Source organism: Pipistrellus hanaki (assembly GCF_964339955.1).
Source record: "Pipistrellus hanaki genome assembly, chromosome: 10".
Lineage (NCBI taxonomy): Eukaryota > Metazoa > Chordata > Mammalia > Chiroptera > Vespertilionidae > Pipistrellus > Pipistrellus hanaki.
This window is the reverse complement of record NC_140512.1, coordinates 31,814,101-31,837,457: the sequence shown is the minus strand read 5'-3', so window position 1 is coordinate 31,837,457 and position 23,357 is coordinate 31,814,101. Positions and strand designations below refer to the sequence as shown.

The 23,357-nt window shown below is 41.7% G+C and overlaps 1 protein-coding gene and 1 long non-coding RNA gene across 2 annotated transcripts in view; one reads left to right on the top strand and one right to left on the bottom strand.

Annotated features, from left to right (window-relative positions):
- The window catches only part of LOC311628999, a 201,475-nt gene that overhangs the window by 106,299 nt on the left and 71,819 nt on the right, over positions 1–23,357 (top strand). The gene's annotated exons all lie outside the window — the stretch shown is intronic.
- On the bottom strand, positions 13,980–22,503 carry TAC1 (tachykinin precursor 1). Its single transcript, XM_084897264.1, has 6 exons — positions 22,202–22,503; positions 21,667–21,798; positions 20,529–20,625; positions 19,345–19,371; positions 17,779–17,832; positions 13,980–14,598 (listed from the first exon to the last, which is right to left on the bottom strand). The coding sequence occupies exons 2-6, from the start codon at positions 21,787–21,789 to the stop codon at positions 14,549–14,551; spliced, it is 351 nt and encodes a 116-aa protein (XP_084753390.1). The 5' UTR covers positions 21,790–21,798; positions 22,202–22,503; the 3' UTR covers positions 13,980–14,548.

The following is a 23,357-nucleotide window of genomic DNA, read 5'->3' as shown; positions in this document are numbered from 1 at the left end:
CTCTAGGATGCAGAGGCACTAAAGATACTAAATCCTGGTAAAGAAGGAAGAGAAATATTTCTTCACTGCTCTGAAGACTACATTGCTGCTAAAGCATTTCAGAGTGGAAAGGAATTTTTTTTTTAAGCTTCCCCCCCTCTCCCCCCCAGAGAAGGATGTTGACAACATTTGTTTCCTATATATTAAATGTAGTGTCTCATATATTTTTGGGGTGACAAGCTGATTTTTCTATTTCCCATATTCACCAAATTGATGAAAAATTCTCTCTCTGTTGGCAAATTGGATTTTAATCTCAGCTTGACGTCAAGGCCTGCAGTGTTCTTATATACCAGTTGATAAGATGGGAATATTGCAGGCAAGCAATATCCTACCTTTCCTTAGAGATGAATAATTTTGTGTGAGTTTTGGGCAAAAATAACCTTAGACTATCACGAAAATTTTCTGCTTGGAGGAAATGGTCCCTGCCTATAGCATGTTTCTCAACAATGAGGAATGGAGGTACATTTTGCTCTTCTTAGATTTTCCTTCAAGTAAACTGACCAGGCTCGGGGGCTGGTCTTCAGCATCAAAGCAAATGTGTTAATGTCATAGACCCGTGCATGGCAGAGAGCACAGAGACACATTGAGCAATTACATCTTCTCTAGTCACACCAGAACACTTGGGAGGAATTTCTGTGACTTCCCTTTGCCTTATTGCTGCAGGAGGGGCCTGCCTGCTCCTTGACAAACGTCTCTTTTATTCCCGTCTACTCTGTGTTATTACTCTGCAGAAGCAGAATAGACACCCACATAAAATTTAGTTTTGATGTTAAGATGGATGATGCCCCCCACATACAGGGTATGAAAGGTTTATGAAATTCATCATTAGGCTTTCTGGAGAGAGCAGGGCTTGTAAAAGCAAAAAGTGGAGACGAGCTTGGGGTCTCTGAAATGCTTATGGGGTGGGCAAGTATTTCCCCATGCATTCAGGAGCTTGTGTACTTTAATTTGTCAGTCCAGCCACAGGTCGTAGCACTAGGGTTTCTTATCAGCTTGCCCAGATGTTGGTCACAAGGGGGAGATGCTTAAAAGTTGTCAGCAAGCATCAAAGAGTGGAGTCAGTCTATGATATATGTGTGCCCTATGCATTGATAAATGTTTAGCAACATCATTGACCTCTACCTGAGAGATGTGAGTAGCAACCCCCTCTTTTGCCCAGCTGTGATAACTAAATGTCCCCTGGGCGTCACAACTGCTCCCGGTTGAAAACCACTGGCTTAGATCAATCCTTTTTTACCTTCGAGCAGAGATTTTGCACAGTGGGGGAGCTGGGGTGGAGTGGTGTGAAATGCATGCTGAGGACTGTGGCACTCCAGAGCCACCCTGTCACACAGCTCCAGAGAGCACTCTTCACATTGTGTTTCATTTAATGGCACTCCTAGCACATCTCCCCTGAGCATGGTACTCTTTGAGTTGTTTAAAACGGAAGTACCATGGTGGTTATTTATGCAATATACATTCTCCCTTTCCATCTGCAGTCACACATCCATGCCCCCTCCAGTCATGAGAGTCAGCCCCAATCACCTGTGAATTAGGTGAAGTTCATCTTTATTGCTGCTTCTCTGCCTATACCTCTTGCTTTTGACAAATTTTCCCACCCACTTCTGCCCTCAGGTTTTTTGGAGTTCACTGCCCTCCTGTCAAGAACCAAGTTCTCTGGCTGTTACCAAAAGTCCACTGTGCATTAGGGCTGGTAAAGGATTGAATCTCTAATAGTGGAACCAAGAGTCCCTATAACACCTGGTCACAGTAATGATTCTAGCATTAGCTAATGTGTTGACCATTCATTTCCTGCTAGTTACCAGGCTAGGCATAGTATTTGTATGTCTCATTTATTTTCAACTATCAGCTTATGCCATAGTCTCTTGATCGTTCCCACAAAGCAAGGCTTGGGAGAAGTTAAGGAAGTTTCCCAATGTTAAATAGCCAAAGGGTAATGGACGTGGGATTTGAACCCATGTGGTCCAACTCCAGGGTTTAGGCTCCTAACCTCCAATTATACAAACACATAATCACTGTGCAGCTAACAGTTTCCTGCACCCACATCTAAGGCTGGCTTGCTCATCCTGACCACTAAAAAGAGACAGAAGAGCTGAAGTGGAAGCTGAAAGGCCAGAGGAAAGCACTACCCAGGCAGGCTGTCACTGGGGTAGTCTTAGGGTCAGGCTTGAATCAGGTGGGACAAACTTGGTATCTTGTAAGTGGGTGAGGCTGGACCAGATTGGAGATGGAGAGCAGGACACAAGACCCAGAGCACTAACTCTCAAACAGAAAGCCAAGCAACAAGTGCGGAGCTGGTAGACCCCAGGGGCGGGCCTGGAAGTGAGTCGCAGTCTGGCCACTAGTGAGGACTCAGAGTGCAGGACTCCGGAGAGCTTGCAGCTGTCTGCCTGGGCCTGACTGAGTTAAAAGCAGAGTGTTGAGACCAACTCCATCTGCTTGTCCCATCCTGTGTAGGAGCATGACACAGTCAAGGTGGCATGGGATTTCTTGGGGGATAACAACCGCACACACAAAGAAGCAGGACCCACTCCTACTCCTGCAAGGCCAACCCAATACATAGCTTCAGGGCAGATGGAGTTATCAGTTACTCAGGGGTTGTAATTTAGGAAAACTAAAAGAACATCATAAGCAACAACCACCCCCCTCACCCCTCCCTTCCCAAATGTCTCCTCCGAGCTACCTTATAGGGCATGTCAAAGATGCATTTATTTGGATTAGAGCTCATGTAAATGTCTGTAAGGTACAATGGTAGCCATAACCCAGTGGTCGGCAAACTGCGGCTGTGTTGACTAATGAGTTTGCTGACCACTGCCATAATCTTCCAGTAGTACTTTAAGAGAGCACGGATTTCCATTGTGAAATGGAGCTCTTGTGGATGAGCCACAGAACTGCTGGGTTTTGATGATGGTGTGGCAGGGAAGGGTAGGTTCTGGGTGTGACGAACTGCTCAGGAAGAGTTAGGCCAGGTGGCAATTCATTTCAGCACGAGGTAGAGTGAGGACACAGGGACACAGGGAGGTTCTGGCTATGGGAAGAGGCACAGAAAGGGAGGTAAGTGTGAGGTCAGAGTGGGATGGTTGGTGACGTACTAAAACCTGACTTGCACGCTACCTTAAATCTTTCAGGGCCCTAACCCTTTGACTAAGGTGTTTTTTTGTTTGTTTGTTTGTTTATTTGTCTTTTCAGTTGTTGAGCTTCATTTTGAATTGTTTTTCTCCACTAACTTTTTAAACAGTATTTTAAATAATATATATTTTTTTGGTAGTTCTGGGATACCCTGACTTTCTCTGTGTGTACTGGGTGTGACAACATCACACAGTTTGAGTGACTGGGACCAAAAATTTTCCTGTAAAACATCCTTGCCAATTTCTAGGGAATCCATACTTTTCCAAAAGCCTAAATGTCTGTTGGCAATAATGGAGGAGTGTTTGCAGCAAAAAACTTATTGAAGACGATATATTGTGGCGTCATTTCACCAAATGCTAATTCAGCTTTGGGCATCATGAGCAGGGAGCATGGGAACATGGTTCCAGTGGAGGCACTAAAACGTGGAGCGTTTTGCACTTGTACTATTAAGCCGAGTTGTAAACATAAAAGCAGAATATAAAATGAGGAAGCCAGCTGTGTACATATGAACATGGGCTATTTAAGAAAACCAGCCACTCTGCGGACCATCTGAGGTTTAGTAATGAGAACAGTCAGTAGAAGCCTGTGCTGGGAGGAATGTTTTATAATATTAATGCCATGTTATCAGTCATTTCAAAAAGGACTTTAAAAAATGGCTCCTTGAGGCATTCTATGCAATTGAGATGTGCCAGGGAAAAGTGGAACTGGCTGGAGTGGGTTGTGTGGGGCCTCTCATGGCAGAGGCCGGGCCCAGCGAGAAGATGCCATGAGCAGGGAGCGGCTGAGGGCAGGGAACCCTGGGAGGGACTGTTTCTGTGTGCAATTGTGAGGACAGAGCAGGGCTCTAGATCCAGGGGTCACGGCTTCCCTGGGAGGCAGGGGCACTGTCACGCCATCATGTTGGAAGGGTCCCATACCGGTGTGCGCTGGGAGGAGGGTAGGTGTGGAGAGCGGCAGTGTTTGGACAGGTTCAAGCTTTGGACTGATGAGAAGACACACTCCTCTCATTGCCACGTGCAAGTCCCAGCTTGGAGGGTAGGGCCCTCCCAGCACAATTATAGCCAACAGCTGTCACTGTAAGCTTGAACCTATGGTCCGAACACATGCCTGAGTGATGTGGGCTTGATAGAGTTCAAGTGCACGTAGTTGAGTAGGATCAAAACCCGAGAGAATGTTGTGAACATCTTGACCATGCCTTTACTTTGCCGCCTGGAAACCTGACTATAAAATAAAGACACAGCTGTAGGCGCAGTCTCTGTCTTTCAGAAGCAGCATCCTACCGAGACCCAGCTTTCATTCTCTTGTCTGTCTTTTCTAAGCCTTTCAGCCGCCCCACCCAGGGTCACCCTTGGCCATGCCTGCCCCACAGGGAGAGACCTTACCTAGGTCTTTAAGAAAAGTCTTTTCATAAGAAGGCCCGACATGGATGCAGCACTCTATTGTTAGGCGCTCCTTAAAAAAAAAATAAATAAATAAAAATAAATTCTTTAACCTCTAATTAAACTATTTGTGAATATTGCCGACATACTACAAGGGATTAAGAAGCTAATGACCACCTAGGTATGCATCGCTCAGCTTAAGAAATAACACAAGAGTGTCCCTTGAGCAAGGTGGGGGTTGAGGACAGACTCTTGAGTAGTCTAAAACCTGAGCATAACAACACTCCTCCATGTCCTGGTCTAACTGCTGATTCTACAGGCAGCTCTTGGGATCCCCTAATCCCCCTGAAATGTCCATGGCTGAGAATCCGCAGTTGGGAAACCACAGTTTGCAATAGGAAAACACTGCTTTTGATTGTGGTTGGGAATCTGCGGCTGGCAATGCAAAAGTAATGTTTTCCACCCGCAGTTGTGAAACCTGTGGACAGGAAGGGCTTACAGTATTTACTGAAAAAAATACCCACATGTAAGTGGATCCTGCAGCTCAAACTCCTGTTGTTCAAGGGTCAACTGTACCCGGACTCTGGAAGCCCGTCACCAGAGGTAAGCACTCTCCTGAATTTCCATGTTTTTCATCGTGGTCCTTTTTCTATGACACGCAGGTATTTATGCAAAAGGCATAGCATTGTTTTGCATATTTAAAGTATGTCTTAGCTTTGTCTATTCAATCCAAAATTCATTTAGTCAAGGGACAGAGAACTGGCATTTACACCTGGAAATTCACAGACAATCTTTCATTTTTATAAGTATAAATAATTAGTGATTAATTTGGCTAACATGGTTTCAGCACCAGGATTGAATCAACTATTTATTTTATTTTTTAAAATATATTTTATCGATTTTTTATAGAGAGGAAGGGAGAAGGATAGAGAGCTAGAAACATTGATGAGAGAGAAACATCGACCAGCTGCCTCCTGCACCCCCCACACTGAGGATGCACCCACAACCAAGGTACATGCCCTTGACCAGAATCGAACCTGGGACCCTTCAGTCCAGAGGCCGACGCTCTATCCACTGAGCCAAACTGGTCTGGGCTGAACCAACTATTTAAATATAACTGCTTATCCCTAGCCAGTTTTGCTCAGTGGATAGAACTTTGGCTAGAGGACCAAAGAGTCCTGGGCTCCATTTAGGTTGGGGCTCACACAGGAGGCAACCAATTGATGTATTTCTCCCTAAAAATCAATGGAAAATCCCCAGCTGAGGAGAATTAACAACAATATATGTATCTGCTTACAGTGAAACGACTTTGTCTTGCTAGCTTCTTTTTCTATGAGGGATGGCTTATATTTCTCAAAGCCTCAGAACCTGAGATCCTAACTTGTAAACTAATGATAGCAGTTAGGAAAAAGGACAAATGCTTCGTATCTTGGTTGTTTCCTTCTCAAAAAAACCTTTTTTAAGTTTTAAAAATACTGTAACATTGTACATTGCACAACATACATTGTACAAAAAGAAAAACATTTTTATAGCATTCCACACAGTATAATTTAAGAGAAATGCTTTATAGCATATTTCAAATGCAGGCTGTCATCTTAGATATATAGCCTTTATATTGCTGATAGGAGTTTTTAGGTGTTTGTGTACTATAGAACAAACACAACAATACCATCTCTCTCCTGTTTCAATAAAATGTTCCTTTGAACAGAAATATGTAAACAGGTGATAAGAGGAACCAGTCTTAGAGAAAATATTTGAGCATAGAATAGTTTAATGATGTTATGTAATGTTTTTCTGATTTTTAAAAATTCTTTATTGTTTAAAGTATTACATATAGTATTACATATGTCTCCTTTTCCCCCCTTGACCTCTCCCTGGCCACGCCCCCCCCCAAATGCCCTCATTCCTCCCCCCAACCCAGTGTCTGTGTCCATTGGTTATGCTTATACTAGTATGCATGCATACAAGTCCTTTGGTTGATCTCTTACTCTCTCCCTCCTATCCCCCCTGCCTTCCTTCTGAGGTTTGATGGTCTGTTTGATGCTTCTCTGTCTCTGGATCTATTTTTGTTCATCAGTTTATGTTGTTCATTATTCCTGTTTTTCTGATTTTTGATGGAAAATGAAGGTGTTGGGAAAGTCATCCATTTTTTTAATCAAAGAGGAAATGACAGTAAAACTGTAAATAAAATAACATGTTTGGAAACTTGGGCCACTGAAAATTTTAACCAAAGAAAAACATGATGTTTTTTTCTGTGTTTTAAGAAGAAGTCTGAGTTCTGAAGGCCAAGGGCTAGTCTCATAGGTTGTATATGTTTTATCATTATCATGGATTACTAAATCTCTCCCCATCTGTTGGTTGATACTGTGAATGTCTATGACAGTGGACAATCCACTTGTTCTACCTTTGGAGTTGAGGTTTAAAGTCAAGTTGCCCTGGGAGAATATAGCAAAATTATTTAAATTTAAACTAAAGCCTCCATTTCTGATACCAGATCCTTAAGTAGAACAATTTTGGTGGATGAACAAAGGAGGAGAATCTAGAAGGGATGATAGTAGGCCTGAGGACCCCAAACTGAAAATGTATCTGTATATTGTGATTTCTTAATAAAATTCAAATGGAAGCTACTTCTCCTCTCAAATGTCAATGTCATAGTAAAGATTTTAGTGTGTATGTGAAATGTATCATGCCTAAACTACTTAGGAAAGACAATTTTGTTTTTAAAATTGGCTATGTCCTTACTTCATGTTTGCTAGTGAATTCCTTATCATACTCCAGTCCCAAGAATCATTCTGAACAGTGCAATTTATAAATACTGTTGTCTAGATCTATGAGTTTTTGTTTGTTTGTCTTATTTGTTCATTTGTTGTTTTCAGTTTTATATTTCATATATGAGTGAAACATATGGTTCTTTACTTTTTTTGTCTGACTTAATTTGCTTAGCATGATATTTTCAAGACCCATCCATGTTGTCACAAATGGCATATTTCACCTTTTCTTATGGCAGAGTAGTATTCCATTGTATATATATATAAACCACATCTTTATCTATAATCTATGGAAGGACATGTTCAGTGTTTTCATGACTTAGCCACATGAATAATGCTGCAATGAACATAGGGGTACATACATTTTTAAAATGATGTTTCTTGATCTGTATGAGAAGGGAGGAAACAGAGCAAACCATTGCCTCAAGATTGAAGAGACAGATGGGTGATTGCAGGGAATCCAGGCCTACTTCTAGTAGTTCCCGTTACCCAATGCATCATGTCTGGTTATCAAGAAAAAAAGGCATACTAATGAACCCTAGGCACTAGCAGGGTCCAGGAGAAAGACAGGGAAAATCTGAAATAGAACTGTAGGCATTGAAATAGACTGATGGAACAGCTGCTAACAGCCTGCCATATATTTCAGGCAGAATACATCTTTTACTGAGTTAGCTCAACAAAGAGGCTCAAGATTATCATAGGTGGAGCATAGTTTTGTAAAGCCATCATTCATCATCACTTTCATTTTCATGGTGAAGGGGAGAATCAGAACACAACTCTTTTGCAGGAAGAACATACTTTTGCATAATTGGTATTGATAATCTGAAACCAACATTTAAAGTGTTCTTGTTTTCTTTAATAATCTTAGGTTATTTAGGTGGGTACCTCTCTTTACAAAAAGTTGTAAGCCCCTAAAATTTTTGTTTGAAATTTGGTGAGTGAGCAGAACTTTTGTGGCTCATTAGTCTCTGTGCCCACAATCAGTAGCACTGCCCTCAGAAATATGCTAGAATCATGATACATCTGCTGTCCAGCTTGATGGAGCTCACAGCAGAGCCAGTGGTTTGGGAGACTGCTGAACTGGGTGGAATTTATGGAAGGCAGAATTCTAAGATGACCTCCAAACCTTGAGTGTTGGAGGGATCTGTAAATAAGGTGGGTTATCACTCTCCTGACTAGGTTATGTTATATGGCACAGTGACTTTATAAAGGAGAGGTTATTCTGGGTGACCTGACCCAATCAGGTGATCCCTTAAAAGGAAGGATGCCCTCCATTAGAGAGGGATTTAAAGTCTGAGAAATTTGAAGCATGAGACAGTTTGAACCTGAGAAAGAACTGTAAAGAGGACAGGGTGTCATTGACTATTACTGAATAATGGAAGAAATTTATCATTAACATAGAAAGATGGCATACACAAAGTATAGACAATCCTGGATATGATGGGAAAGACATTGGCATATCTTCACTAGTATCGGGCATTGAAGACATGGCATTTATACTGTGTTATATGATGATACAAGGAAAAGTATATTCACCATCTAGGAGCATAGATAAGACCCTATTCTGAGAAATTAAACCATTTTTAAAATAGGGTGTTTCTTTGTTTCATGGTAACATGTACTGCTGGATATTACATCAAAAAGACGCTCACTCTTTGAAGTTTTTGTAAGGCTGTTTCTCTGGCTCAGAATCACTGGCAAGATTTTCACTAATAAAAAATTCTAGTTCTCTTGATATACTTATTTGCTATGAAATAATTCTTTAAAATGATATTCTAAACTTTTAAGTTATTAGTTTGATCTTACTTCAAGATCTTACTGAATTGTCAGCAACTCTGATGATGTTCCAATACATGTTAGTTTGTACTTCAATTCCATTGAGCTTTTTGAAAATATGCCGTTATGAAATGTTGTTCACTGTTGGTAAAAATGCTAAGTGGTACAACCACTATAGAAAAAAAGCATGAGAATCCTTAAAAAAATTTAAACTAGAGTTTTCATGTGATCCAGCAATCCCACTTCTGGATATTTATGCAAAATAATTGAAATCAGTATCTCAAAGAGATGTTAGCATGCATATGATCATCACAGAAGTATTTACAGTAGCTGAGATGTGAAAAGAAGTTTGAATGTCAATTGAAAGATGAGTGGATAGCTTGGCATGCGTGGCTCAATGGTTGAGCATCCACCTATGAACCAGGAGGTCATGGTTTGATTCCCGGTCATGGCATATGCCCAGGTTGTGGGCTCAATCCCCAGTGTGGGGTGTGCAGGAGGCAGCCAATCAATTATTTTCTCTCATCAATGACGTTTCTTTTTCCCCCCCTCTTTTCCTCCCTCTTTGAAATCTATTATATAAAGAAAAGAAAGTGTGGTATAGATACACACTGAAATACTATTAAGCCTTACAAAAGAGGAAATTTTGCAATATGCAACAACATGGGTAAACCTCAAGGACAAGTAAAATCAGTGAAATAAGCTAAGTGAAATAAGCCAATCACAGAAAGACACATTGATGGGATCAAATAGTGGAAAGGTGGTTGTTAGGGGTTAGGGGAGCTACTAATAATGGGCATAAAGTTTCAGGTGAGATGAATAAGCTATAGAGATCTGCAGTACATCATACCTATAATCAACGACAATGCATTGTACACTTAAGAATTTGGTAACAGAGTAGATTTCTTGTAAAGTGTTTTGATAATAAAATAAAATTTTAAAAATGAAATTATTAAGGAAAATGAATGCTTTAATGATGAAATGTAGTAGATAGTTGAGAATTTATTGAAATAAAATGGTGATGTAACCATCTAATTCAGTCTTCTTTTCACTTTACATCCAAATCCCATAGAGCAAATATTCTGGGGATGCAATTGTGGTGCCTTTTTAAAATATTCAATAATAACATTGCTAAGTTGATACTATTTGTACATTTAAATAGAGGAAATATTAGGACTCCCAAAGATCAAAGCTGCTCTTAAGGAATAAAAGTGTAACCATTGTGGATGTTTAAAGAGAGTTGATGCAGATTCTGGAGGCAATTTTCAGAGTTCTAAGCATGTAATGAATAATGTCAACACCATGGAACTAAGTGTATAAACCTCAAGGTGACTCGTTTGGAAAGGACAGTACTCATTTGATGGGTGGACAAATTTCCCCTAGTTTTTGGGATTGCATTTGCTTTTACTTTCATGGCTGATTTCTCAAGTGGTTGTAGCAAGACACTAGAGAGGGAGGTTTGGGACCATGCTGAGGCATCTATTTGCTCTGCTGGAAAAGAACTGAATTAGAGTGATCAATAGAAGAGTCGGAACCATGACCTTGCTTCTGGAAACCTGCTTCTTTATCTTCCCATAACCAGATCCTTTCATCATCAAAGCCTAGATGACATGTCACCTCTTCTTATATTTATTTACTCATTCATTCATTTATTTTACCCCTCCTCCTCCCATTCAGTAACTCTGAGCATTTGCTATGAGCCAGCACTGTTCCTGGCACAAAGAATTATCAGAGAGCCAGAGGGAAATGGTCTCTGCCATCAGATGGCTAATCGGACTCTATATTTCTCTTAAGGCAATTTGGTTATTTGGACATATCACATTCTTCTACAAGACAGTGAGTATTTGATGTCAGTATCATATCACAATGTTTTACAAATAAAGGACAACCGATATATGATGAATAAATGAATGGACAAGTGAGTGAATAAATGAGTGAATGAACCAATCTTTTCTGATCTATTGTGCCTGAGTATTATAACAATTTTGTTTTACCTTTCTGAAATTGCAACCCAACCTCCATAATTATGAGTTGGAGTCACATAAAATACTTGGGCACTGAGGAAGCCATTACAATGGAATTTACAAAACAAAACATTCAAAAGTATTTATATGGAATAATAGAATATATTTTTATAACCTCACATAATTGAATCAGGATTGGAAAAATGACTGCAAATGCAGGATGATGTATTTACCGAATAGACTTAATACCTATTAAGAAGAGACCATTAATGGATATTAGGAAAGACTATCATTTTATATAATAGTGGCAGAGGAAGTTTTTCAACTTCCCTAAATACTTCTTTATGCCAAATAATGACTCAATGCAGCATAGATTAGAAATTATCTCTATACTTTGTTTACTTTAGAAAATAGTTTTCTTACATGTATGTAAACTAGCTTTGAGGAAAGAGTGAAATACTTTTATAGTCTACCCTTTCAACAGGACAAGAAATTTAGCATGCATGGATTCCCTTTACACTTCTTCCTTCTCTAACTAACTCCCATGTTGACATCTTATGGAATTTTATTTTCAGTTTGTTTCTTTAACACATATACACATGCCAACTGATTTGAATTTAGTGATTTTTTTATTACTCTCGTACCATGTTTCTTGTTCATTACTTCCTCCCATATTTATTTTTCTTTTTGCTGAAATACATAATCTAGTAATTCTTTCAAAGTAGATGGATGGTAAACTTTCGGAGGCCTTACATCCTTAATTTGTGAAAGCAGCTGAGTGGTTGAATTTATTACACTGATGGCAAGACTTAGGCCTCTTTACCAATCCTACTGAATCCAAATTGACTATCTAATAGCTGCTGACACCATGGCTCCAGTCCCCAAAATTTGCCTTATGATGAATACAGCTTAAGTTTCCCATCCATTCTGAGAACTGGAACAGTGAAAATTTTTCAGAATATAATGGAACTTTGACCTTCATCAGTTTAACATATGAATTCCGTAGGCTGTCTGCTCTGTAGTGGAACAGCTATCTTGCGCTGTATTTTTGTGATGGTCTTAGTAAAGGCTTAAGCTAACAGCTTTTAGCTGGTTTTTCTTTCACAAATTCATCCTCGTTGCTAAATGATAGCTTGGCTAAATATTATTTTCCCTAAGAATTTTTAGATTTTGTTTCCTTAACTCATGGCACCCAGTGTTGCTGCTAAGTCTGTCTGTTCTTCAGAGGTCATTTCCCTCCCCAGGTTCCCACCTTTTTCTGCAGCCTCCCGCAGTTTCCTGCCAAGTCCATGCTTGACCGCTGTGGCTTCCAGGGTGCTGTACTTTGTCATATTTAAATGTATCTTACATAATAAAAGCCTAATATACTAAGTGTCTGGTTGACCTATTGGCCTTTCAAACAAAATCAAAGCATAATATGCTAATGATACACTAAGGCCACTCAACTGCTATGACGTGCACTGATCATCAGGGGACAGACACTCTAACTGGGATCTGGCTGATCAGGACTGAGTGAGATGGGCTCGACAAACCCTGGAGCCCTCCTGCAGTCCCTCCCTGGCTTGCCAACCTCACATGTCCCTCCCTGGTCCCTATCATGCACCTGTGGGGTCCCTTGGCCTGGCCTGCACCCTCTTGCAATCTGGGACCTTTAGGGGGGATGTCAGAGAGCTGGTTTTGGCCCAATCCCACAGGCCAGGCCAAGGGACCCCATTGGTGCATGGATTCGTGCACTGGGCCTCTAGTTGTGTTATAAGGAAAATGAACTTGTTAGAATTTTTAAAATAAGTTATTCACTTAAGGACAGAAAGGTTAAAATGTGTTTTAGCTTCTCAATCCCACAGATGGTTTTAATATTGATCCAGGCTAACCTCTTGGAGTTTGATTACACTGAACCATGCTTATACTGAGTTGTTTTTAACCTCATTAATATTTTACACGCTCTGTGCAATCAGAAAACAGTTCCAAAGATACTTATCAATACTTCCCCTTAAATAAATTTATGAGAGCCCCTCTCTGTATGTATTCCCAAGGCCCAAGTTTTTGCTGGAGAGTGCTGTGGGTGTTAGCAATTCCCAGGCTCTCCTTAGACATGAAGGGTAGGGGCTTTTGCCTTTGTTATGGGGTGATATCATGTTACCAGCCCCTCCCCCCATCTTTCTATCATCTTCTGATAACCTTTGTGAGAATTTCATTGGATGTCTTCATTCTAGTGAGATTCACACACTGGGGAACTCATACCTAGGACCCAAGCAGGGCTGAAAAGGTAGTGTGCACAGTTGTGTTACCCAACAAGGAAATAACCAGGGAAATGTATCTTCCAAGTAGATCAGTATCCTCTTTGTAAAAGGGAATCATAGGCATGTACAAACAGAACTTAGGCTTTACTCTTTGGATTCCAAAATGGAATTGTTTTCTCTATGAATGATATGCCAAATGACTGAGCCATAAAGAAACACACACACATACACACACATGTGTGTGTGTATGTGTGTGTGTCTGCGAGAGAGACAGAGAGAGAGAGAGAGAGAGAGAGAGAGAGAGAGAGAGAGAGAGAAACTGAGATTATATTTTAGTTGTTTTCTTTAAGAAAAAGAAATTTAGCCCTAGCCAGTTTGCCTCAATAGGTAAAGTGTAGGCCTGTGGACTGAATGGTCATGGGTCCTATCTGGTCAGGGCACATGCAGGAGGCAACTAGTCGATGTGCCTCTCTCATATCAATGTTTCTCTCTTTCTGTCTCTCCCTCTCCCTTCCACTCTATCTATAAATCAAAGAAAAAAATATCCTCTGGTTAACAACAACAACAACAACAAAAAAGTAAACTTGTGTTTCATTATTTGTCAGCCAAGCAGCTTTGCACACATTTCATCTACTAAAAGAATGGTTGCTTGATTGACCTAAATGTTAACGAAAGAATAGCCAGTTCTTTCAAGATATTTCTTCTTTTATTTAAAATGTCAACTATCACAACACATTACACAATGAAATGATGACCTTAGAATCACATGAAAACTTTTTAAAACATTTCTATATAGTCACAAAACATAAAACATGCTTCAGGGATACAAATATAGTTTGTACATTTTCACCATAAAAACAAATGGAGCAGCACAGGCCTATCTGTGAACTTTCTTTCTTTCAGCAGGAACTGATGTGATTACTTCGAGGGAACAAAAACGATTTCTTTCTTTGGAGACGATATTGTTGACAGGTCTTTACAATTTCACTGGACACTGTGCTTTGTTGAGAAATTACTACTGATTCTATTTCTGAGGGAATCGTCATATTAGAATTATAATACCCTTTTACAACACATTTTGGCACAATATGAAAAATAAACACTTCATTGAGTTTTTCACTCAAAACATTATTATTATTATTATTGTTGTTATTATTATTAAATAATTATTCCGCATAGTGCACTTCTCATTTTTTTTTTTACCTCTTTTTGACCATTGACACAAATGAAGCTCAGTAAACACATTAGGTAGTTTATTTACGTCTTCTTTCATAATTCTGCATCGCATCCCTTTCGTAAGCCACTGAGAACAAAGAGAAGAGAAAGGGTTCTTTAAGAGGATGCACGGAGGGAATGCAAGATCCAGACACACATAATGACTTTTTCAAAATACATAATGACCATTTCCCTCCGTTGAAATATTTCCAAGAGGTTTATTTGCACATCTTCCAATCTTGCCTCACTTTCTATCCTGACTGAAAGTGACCTAACCACAGAATGAATGGTAACTTTAGTCGATTGTCATATATTTGGTTTCCCAAAAGCAATCTTCCACAATATACTGCAGTGTTGATTCTCAGCAGTGTTCTCAAACAGTGGCAGGCACCCCGGATGATTTATAGAAAGGACAGTGCCTACATTAACCAGAAATACTCATCGGATGAAAGCAAAATGTGAAACTTATTCTAGGACGGAATCAACAAACTATAGGCCCTGGGCCGAATGCAGCCACCACCTTTTCTTGTAAATAACATTTTACTAAACCCTGGCGCCAGCCATTCGTTTATAGATTGTCTATGGCCACTTAGCATTACAATGGCAGATTTGAGTAGTTGTTACAGAGATTGCGTGGCTCACAAAACCTAAAATATTTACTGTGTGGCTCTTCAGAGAAAAAGTTTGCTGATTCTCGATACAGGCATAGCTTATGCTGTGAGAGTCTCTTCCTGTCTCGTGGGTGCCTCCCAAGCTCCTTGAGACTAGAAACAGCCTCATAGTCCTCAGGTAGGGCTTATGTGCCATCTAAACACAACACAGTTTAACTTACCTCCTAGCACTCTAATGTCCTGTGAAAGGTTAATCACTGCTTTTAAAAGGACTTACCATATACCTACAAGTAATTTAAGTACATTGACTATCTGGACTTAAAAAGGTCAAAATTAAACATAACATAATATATAAATGTTGTAATGTGACATATTGTATACTAGTATAATTTCAAAGGGTTCTGTAACCACAAAAGGGTAGAGATCAGATTTATATGATCAAAATACTCAAGTATACTTTCCATCGTTTTAACTAACCCTTTATACACTTAGATTTACATCATAGAGCACTACTATGCTTTTAAAAATTCAGCATGCCCTGTTTAAAATATTACATTTAAATGGAAATAGCAGAAACCACTGGGAAAGATACGTAGAACCCCTAGGTTTACTGCAAATGCTTTTCCCAGTGAGAAGGATCTGTGGAGAGAAAAGGGAAGTCCAGTGTCCAGTTATCACTTCCCCTTCAACACAGGGCAAAAGATTGTTTTATGCCAGTCATGTATGCATTTCTGGGGTAGAATAGGCTGAGCCCCAAACTGGGCAGTTCTGAAGGAAGGAAACAGTTCATGCCTCACCCTGGTGTGCTTATATGAGGAGGACGATAACTGACACAGGCTCACTTCCTGGCCAGCTTCAGGTGACATGACGCCCTTCCTCAGAGAAGTGAGGAGAATGCTAACGTGAGTTAACCAAAGACAAGTCAGTGGGTTAGGTGGAACATAACGTTCTCCTAACTTCAAGCTGAGTTTCTTATCAGGTAAACTTTTATGTGTCTGTGATGAGGAGGGTTTCTCTGGGAAGGGGGTTTCTAGATTTTTCTAGCTTGTCGAAGGGGTTTGTGACCACAAAAAGGCTGTAGGAGCCTAAAAGAACTTTACCTCAACTGAGTTTATGAAAAGATCTCCGATTGAGTGTGGATTACTTTTTTGCTCATTTTTCCCTTTTATATTTCTTAACTAAAGTGAAGGAACAAAGATTTATTTATAAATTAATTCAGATTCATTACAGTGATTCTATTTATTACTTATAATACACTATTACTTTTGGTGCCTCTAATCTGTTCTAAATTGTATAGTACCTATATCATTTGTGCAGTTAAGCATGTTCTAAAACTTGTATCATTTCTGGAAATGGAGAGTTGAAGTCTAATATGATTATCACAAAAACCATCGCTATATAAGGACTACTGATATGAATTCTAGTGGCTTAAATTTATATTCCATTTCCAAAAGCCAGGAGACAGTGTATATTAACAAAACAATTTTAATTTTTTTATGAGGTGGATTGGTAGTGTCTTTAAAATTTAACCTTGAGCAACCCCAACATTACTGATGAAGAAATACAAACATAGTCATCTAAATTTGGAAGGTAGAGAACCAATATAAATACTAGCAGACACCATTTTTTGCATGACTTTCCAGAAAAATAAGAATTAAAGCAGCATACCTTAGCTACAGATTTTCTAGAAATTAGAAATATTCTAGATGGATCAGACAGCTGCTGATTACTTTCTGATTAATTATATGGTTAGTATTTTAATTCCACTTTTACTCCATGTGAAGAGAATTTGAATAGTTTTCCTAAGAAACCCAATCCAAGGACTGTAAGGCCTGCATGTGCATAACAACAAGTCAGTCTTAGGAAAATGCCATAGGGGTTATTTGACCTTGGAAATATGGTGATGAGTTTGTTTTCAGATGTAAGCATGTGGCATTTACATAGAAAATAAAAACAGAAGAGAAGAAAGGAAGCATGCAGCCTTTACATCAAGTGAAAGAGCTGTTCAGAATTAAAATGGGTTTTGAGAATTGTGGCACCCCTTCTTTCTGAGAGCCTTGTAGGCAAGACTGATTGTGTGTATCTCTAGGATGATTTGATTATGTTATTTTGTGAAGGCATGGGAATGGACTATAAAACTCTCAAACATCCATTGGGATGTTTTAGAGTTTGAGTTTCTATCTATAGCTTCATTAAGAGCAAGTAATTTGTATAAATAATTCTATTTTGTTTCTTTGCTTTGTGTTGGAAAACTGCCAGGTGTGATGTCTTGTAAGACTTGTAAATTAACTTGTTAACAAGTGAAAATTGGTCTTATTTTCTGCATTCCCCACACCCTTAGTTCAGTAAGCTTAAATGTGATTTATATGACAGATATGAGAGAAAGAGTATTAGACTAGCCCAAAGATTCAGGTTAGGTAATAATTAAATGGGACAGACACTGGTAAGACTGGTGGTTTGTGAGAGGTTGATATTGTGGTGATATTAACTTAGCTATAAACCCATTCTCAGATTTATTTATGAAAATTATAATTTTTCACCATAAATACTTATTTTAAATTCATTTTTAAAAATAATTTGAAAACTATGCCTTAGAAAAAAAATAATGTAAGTAGATTTAAAATACTGTCTATTTTCAGTCATGATTTTATACATACCAGAATTTAAAGCTCTTTTGCCCATTAGTCCATAAAAGGCATCTGCTCTATGTCCTGGAAAAATACATTTAGGGGTATTTTAACATGTATATCTTTGAGGAAATAAACTATTATAATTAGTATCAAAAAAACAATCTTCTAAATATATTCTCAAATAATAAATATGTGTCTATATCAAGTTTTGATGAGTCAGAAAAAACTCTTAATAATTTTTATAAATGACACTAAAATACTAAATGAAATACTCAATTCTACATCTAAATATTAGCAAGTACTCTTTATTCATATTATATTTTATCTGTTTACATATACAAACTTTTAAATATTGTTGCTACTGAAGCTAGCTTTGATTTTTAGGGAGTTGATTTCACATTTGTGTGACAGGGAAATATCCAAACCTATTTCCTCTCGTTACTGAATAGATTGTTTTCCTCAGGAACTGAGCCTTAGTTAAATCAGATCCCTACACCTGATAATTACAAACTTCTCAAAGGTTACCCTTTCTACTTTATTGGATTTTAAATAATACTCCTTTTGAAAAGTATGTCAGTTTTGACATTCATAGAGTGCATTTATTTTCATTACATAGAATTCTGCTGTATATAATTCCCTTGAAAGCAACTCCTTAGGAAGTAAATATGATTTATTTAGTGTCAAGATGGAACCTCTGGAAAAGATGACTTTCACTAGAGTGAGAGAATGTCCCTTGGTTTACTAGTTGAAAATAGGGCTGCTCTCTTAATCTGGCCTACTCTGCTACCCAGGACACTAAAACCCAAGCTAGCAACTAAGTGCACAGTACAATTAAGATGGGCCCTGGGACTGCCTGTCAACTCTGGTTCCATTACCTGGGAAACTGGGAGCTAATGACCATAGAGTGTCACAATTTTACCATCTTCATTGCCCTAAGAAATGTCCACTGTGCTTTGATAGATTGAGGTTTCCCATTCAGTTATGAAATAAAAAAACAGCATTTCCACCTTTACCTTTAGTAAGGATTATCTACTCAGACTTTCACTGGAGCCCCTTGGCTGCTAGATCACCATTATAAGTGACATCATTATGGCATCCAGCATACCCAACTGAGTTAGAAGATACCTATCAATATTTAGTTTTGATTTTGTTTTGCAGTGGAAATGGTGCTTGTGTGGTGTGGAGGGATAATGTGTGCTGGATTTTTACCCCAGAATTGAAATTCTGAGCTAAACTGACAATTTGTAGGAGTTAAAGGAGTTTGGAAGTGGGGAGGGGGGGGGCAGCTTAAAACAACAACCAATATTTATTATCTCACACTGTCTGTGGGTCAGAAATTCAGCAGAAGTTCTGTATCATTTTGAAAGCATGATATGTCTAATGTATCATTTTGAAAGCATGATATGTCTAAACCCATAGAGCTTTGAACAATCATGTTCTGGTTGAAATATAATGCATCTCTTACATTTATATATTGTCTCAGTAAAACACATTAAGGCCAAACTTATAACAGGAAATAAGTTAAGGTATTATATAAAGTGGAATTCAATCAACATTTGTATTTGATAAATGTCAAAATAATTTTGAACTTACTTTTTTTATTAGAGAACTGGGCATATCCTATAGGAAAGAAGAATAGAGGAAACCTCTTACCTTATAAGGAAAAATATAAAGTGAGGTTTAAAATACGTAACATTTCCCATTCATATACTACCTGAGGACTATAGCAGAAACACACATTATTGATAATATAAATAAAATCTTAATAGAAAACAATTTTTAAGTGCTTTTTATGGGTCACAGATTCCAATCCAGGACTGTGAGACTCCCGAGGCCTGGTAGTAATTGTTAGGCGATGCCACATCTGTTTCCCTATAAGAAGCACATACTCAACAACAGAAACTGATGAACAAAAATAGATCCAGAGACACAGAAGCATCAAGCATACCTTCAAACCTCAGAAGGGAGGCAGGGGGTAAGAGATCATAGGCATGCATATAAACATAACCAACAGACACAGACAGTAGGGGGGTGAGGGCATGTGCTGGGGAGGTGGGAATGACGGCGGGGGGGGGGGGGGGCAGGTGGGGAAGGAGACATACAAAATACTTTCAACAATAAAGAATTTTTTTTAAAGCACATATTCAAGGAGGACCACCCACTGATGCTCAGAAGAGGAAGAAAGATGCAAATACATCTCTTAATTAAACAGGCATAATCAAGGATCTGTATCTCAGACCATAAGAGACTCCACTTTCCCAAATGTGCATTCACAATAGTAAAATAGAGATGTGTAGAAACGTTTACCATCAAGAGCCTTTAACGGGGTCACTTGTTTTGCAATTGAGGAATTTAACTAGAAACAACTGACTTTTTTACAGAGTCCACTGATGATACGATGCATTCAAGTAAACAATATTTCTACCAGGCGACAAGGAGCAGTTTATCATCAGCTTCCATGTGCTCTTAGAGCATTCCCAGTGCTACCTCTGGGAGGCCCCAGCCCTCTCCTGCTTTGTCAGTTCGGATCTTTAGTCCAGGAGGCTAAGGTTGGGTCCTGTCCTTGGTGGTTTGGGTCTAACACTGAGGCGTGCCTCCTTCCCTCCCCCTGCAGCCACATGCTGTGCGTGTATTGGTGGGGTGAGGGAGATTTAACCACTCCTTTTAGGCTGGACATTACTCAAAGAGCAAGGGGAACTCTGGGTGCTCTGAGAATAAGCCAGCAGACCGGGTGGGTGGCCCTCGGAGACCCAGAGAGGGATGGCTGTCCATCTCACCAGCATCCCGTTTGCCCATCAAGCCGAAGAACTGCTGAGGCTTGGGTCGCCGGGCGATTCTCTGCAGAAGATGCTCAACGGGCTCATCCAGCTCCTCCTGGGGGACAGACATACGGACAAACCCGGGTGTAGCAGTCGTTTCGAGGCTCCCCAAAACCCAATTCTTCAGGTCGCACTCCTGCCAGGGAGAACCTGGCAATGGGACTGCCGCCGGCCAGGGCTGGGGGGCCAGCTCGGCAGGGAGACCAGAGCAGGCCGCGCTTGCCCCCGAGGGGGGCTGCGTGGGGTCCGTGGCAGGTCGCTCCCACCCTCCACCCCACCTCGCGGAACTCGTGTCCAGCGCCACCGCCTCCCAAAGTCCCTGCGTGTGACTAGCAAGTGAAGTCTCCAAAGCCCAGCGCTTTCGGCTCTTTGCTCGCAGCCTGGGGACCCTCCCTCACCTGCCTCTGAGCCCCCTGACTGAGTCCCATCTCCTCCGGCGGGTTTGCAGGCCCCTCCTCGCCCTAAAGGCACACAGGTGTGGCCGGGGCGGGGCAGGGTGATCTCGCTTTGCCAGCAACCTGCTCGGCGCGACTTTCCCTGTTGGTTCCCGGGAGGCGCGCTCCCTTGCGCCAACAGCCTGCGAGCCGCCAGGTACGGGGCGACCTGCGGCCCCCTTCTCGGGTCCCCAAAATCAATGTCGCGGCAGGAAGTTAGCTTTCCATCTGCCTCTCTGTCCCCAGCAGCTCGCCCCTTGCCCCGGCTTCTGCCAGGGTCCTACGTGCCCTCCTCTGCCCCCGCCCCTGCCTAGCGTCTCCAGACGCCACGTCCTCTGGGCTGGACTAGGGTCCCCGAAATCCCCATTCCCCGGGGGTGAAACCTTGCGAGGTGCGCAGCCTGGTGAGGACCCCGGGCTCATCACGGAGGGCATTGCTGCTCCGGGAAGCTCCCGAGACTGGCGTGCCACGGTCGGGAGCGAAGTTGGCGATGGGCACAGCCCCTCGCCCGCCCGGGACCTCGGGGGTGGCGTCCGTGCGTCCGCAAGCACTGGCCTCACTGGTCGCGGTTGCCGCCCGCCTGGGGCGCTCTCTCGAGGGACAGGGACAGCTCCTGGAGCTCGGGAGGAACCACGAGGACCAGCCGGGGGCCCGGGACTCACCTTGATCAGGTCGCTGTCGGTCCAGTCGGACCAGTAGTTGAGACCATCGCCGGCTCGGATTTCCTCCGCCAGCAGTTGGGTGGAGATGAGAAAGAAGACGGCCACGGCCAGGAGGATTTTCATGCTGGATTTCTGGGAAGGGCAGGGAGAAGAGACCGCGGAGGGGAGAAAATGACATACATGGGGGTGTCTGGCTACCTAAGACTTGGGGCAGCAACACTGTCTTGCCCCACAACGGAACCAAGATGAAAAAAAGCCTGTACCATGTAGGAAAGAGAAGCAGCCCCAAAGCTTCTCAAATGCGCTTCTTCCCGGGACCCTAGTCCCTTCCAGCCCCAAACCCTCCCACCGATCCACACTTCCCAGCCAGGAGGCTCCGCAGGTGGAAGACAAAGAGGGACACCGGCAATCGGGGTGCATGTCTCCCCGCCATCCTCCGCTGTCCCCCCACTGCCCCTCGCCCCAGCCCAGCCAGGGGGCCCCCCTGGGCGCACGGCCGGGCGAGGAGAGCCCCCGGCGGGGCGCAGGCACTTACCGCGGCGGCGGGCAGACCCGCTGACCCGCAGGGACCCTGTGGCCGGTCTAAGCGCTCGCCCCGCGCTCCGTCCACACTCTCGGAGCCGCGACAGTGCAGGAGGAGGAGGAGGAGATGGAGATGGAGTGCGCTCTCCGCCTGCCTGGTGCCCGCGGTATTTATCCGCCGCTCCGCGCGCCTCCAGGCCCACGTGATGCGCTCCCCACGCGACTTTTCTGCTCAATATTTAATTAGCCGCCTCCTCTCCCCTCGCTTGCGTCTGATGGAGAGTTTCCGAGACGGTCACCCGTCGTCGTGGGTGCCCGTACTATCTGGACCCAATTGGGTTCGACATGACGCACTTTTAGGAAAACGGGGATCTCGCCATCCAATCCCCAGCTGCCAGTCTCCTTCCTCCTGCAGATGTGCCCGCCGCCCCCTCCTCTCCCCTCCTTCCGCACAGGGTTTCATGACACCTGAAATTACTCATCAACAGAGAGCACCGTGACTCATTTCTTGGACTTCCGAGGCAACTTTTCCGTCTCTCTTGAGATGTCAGGATAAGTTGTACTTTTCAGGATGGCCAAGTAACTTCCGGCATGAAGATATTGTCGTTGGAAATCATACTGAGAAAGGAGCACTTCAGGTTGGGAGTGGGGGGGCGGGGATCGTTGTTTTCTGTTTCCACCTGCAGAGTGTCTTGTTAAGTGTTTCTGAGATACATCCTCCTCCCACATCAGCTAGCACACCTACAGTTCTTCAGCATCACAAAAGGATTTTTAGTCCAGTAGTATTCAAATGCTGGAAGCAGATTTATTTTCCATTTTGGAGAAAGGAGAATTTAAGCGTGCCATTGCACATAGAATTTTTGTGTTGGTGCCATTTTAGGATATCTTTTGTTCCAAGGTAGCCAAGACCTCTTTCTGGACATATCCAGGAGCAGGGGCTAGAAGAGGATACACTGAGTGGCCAGGTAATTATGACCACCCATCAGTACTTCCTTGGGCCATCTTTTGCCTTTAATACTGCGGCAATTCTTCTTGGCATTGACTCCAGGAGATGTTGAAAGGTGATGCGAGGAATCTGACACCATGCCTGATGAATAGCCCTGTCCAGTTCTGAGAGATTGATGGTTGTGGAACCAGCGGCCTGATGGCTCTTTTAACTTTGTCCCACA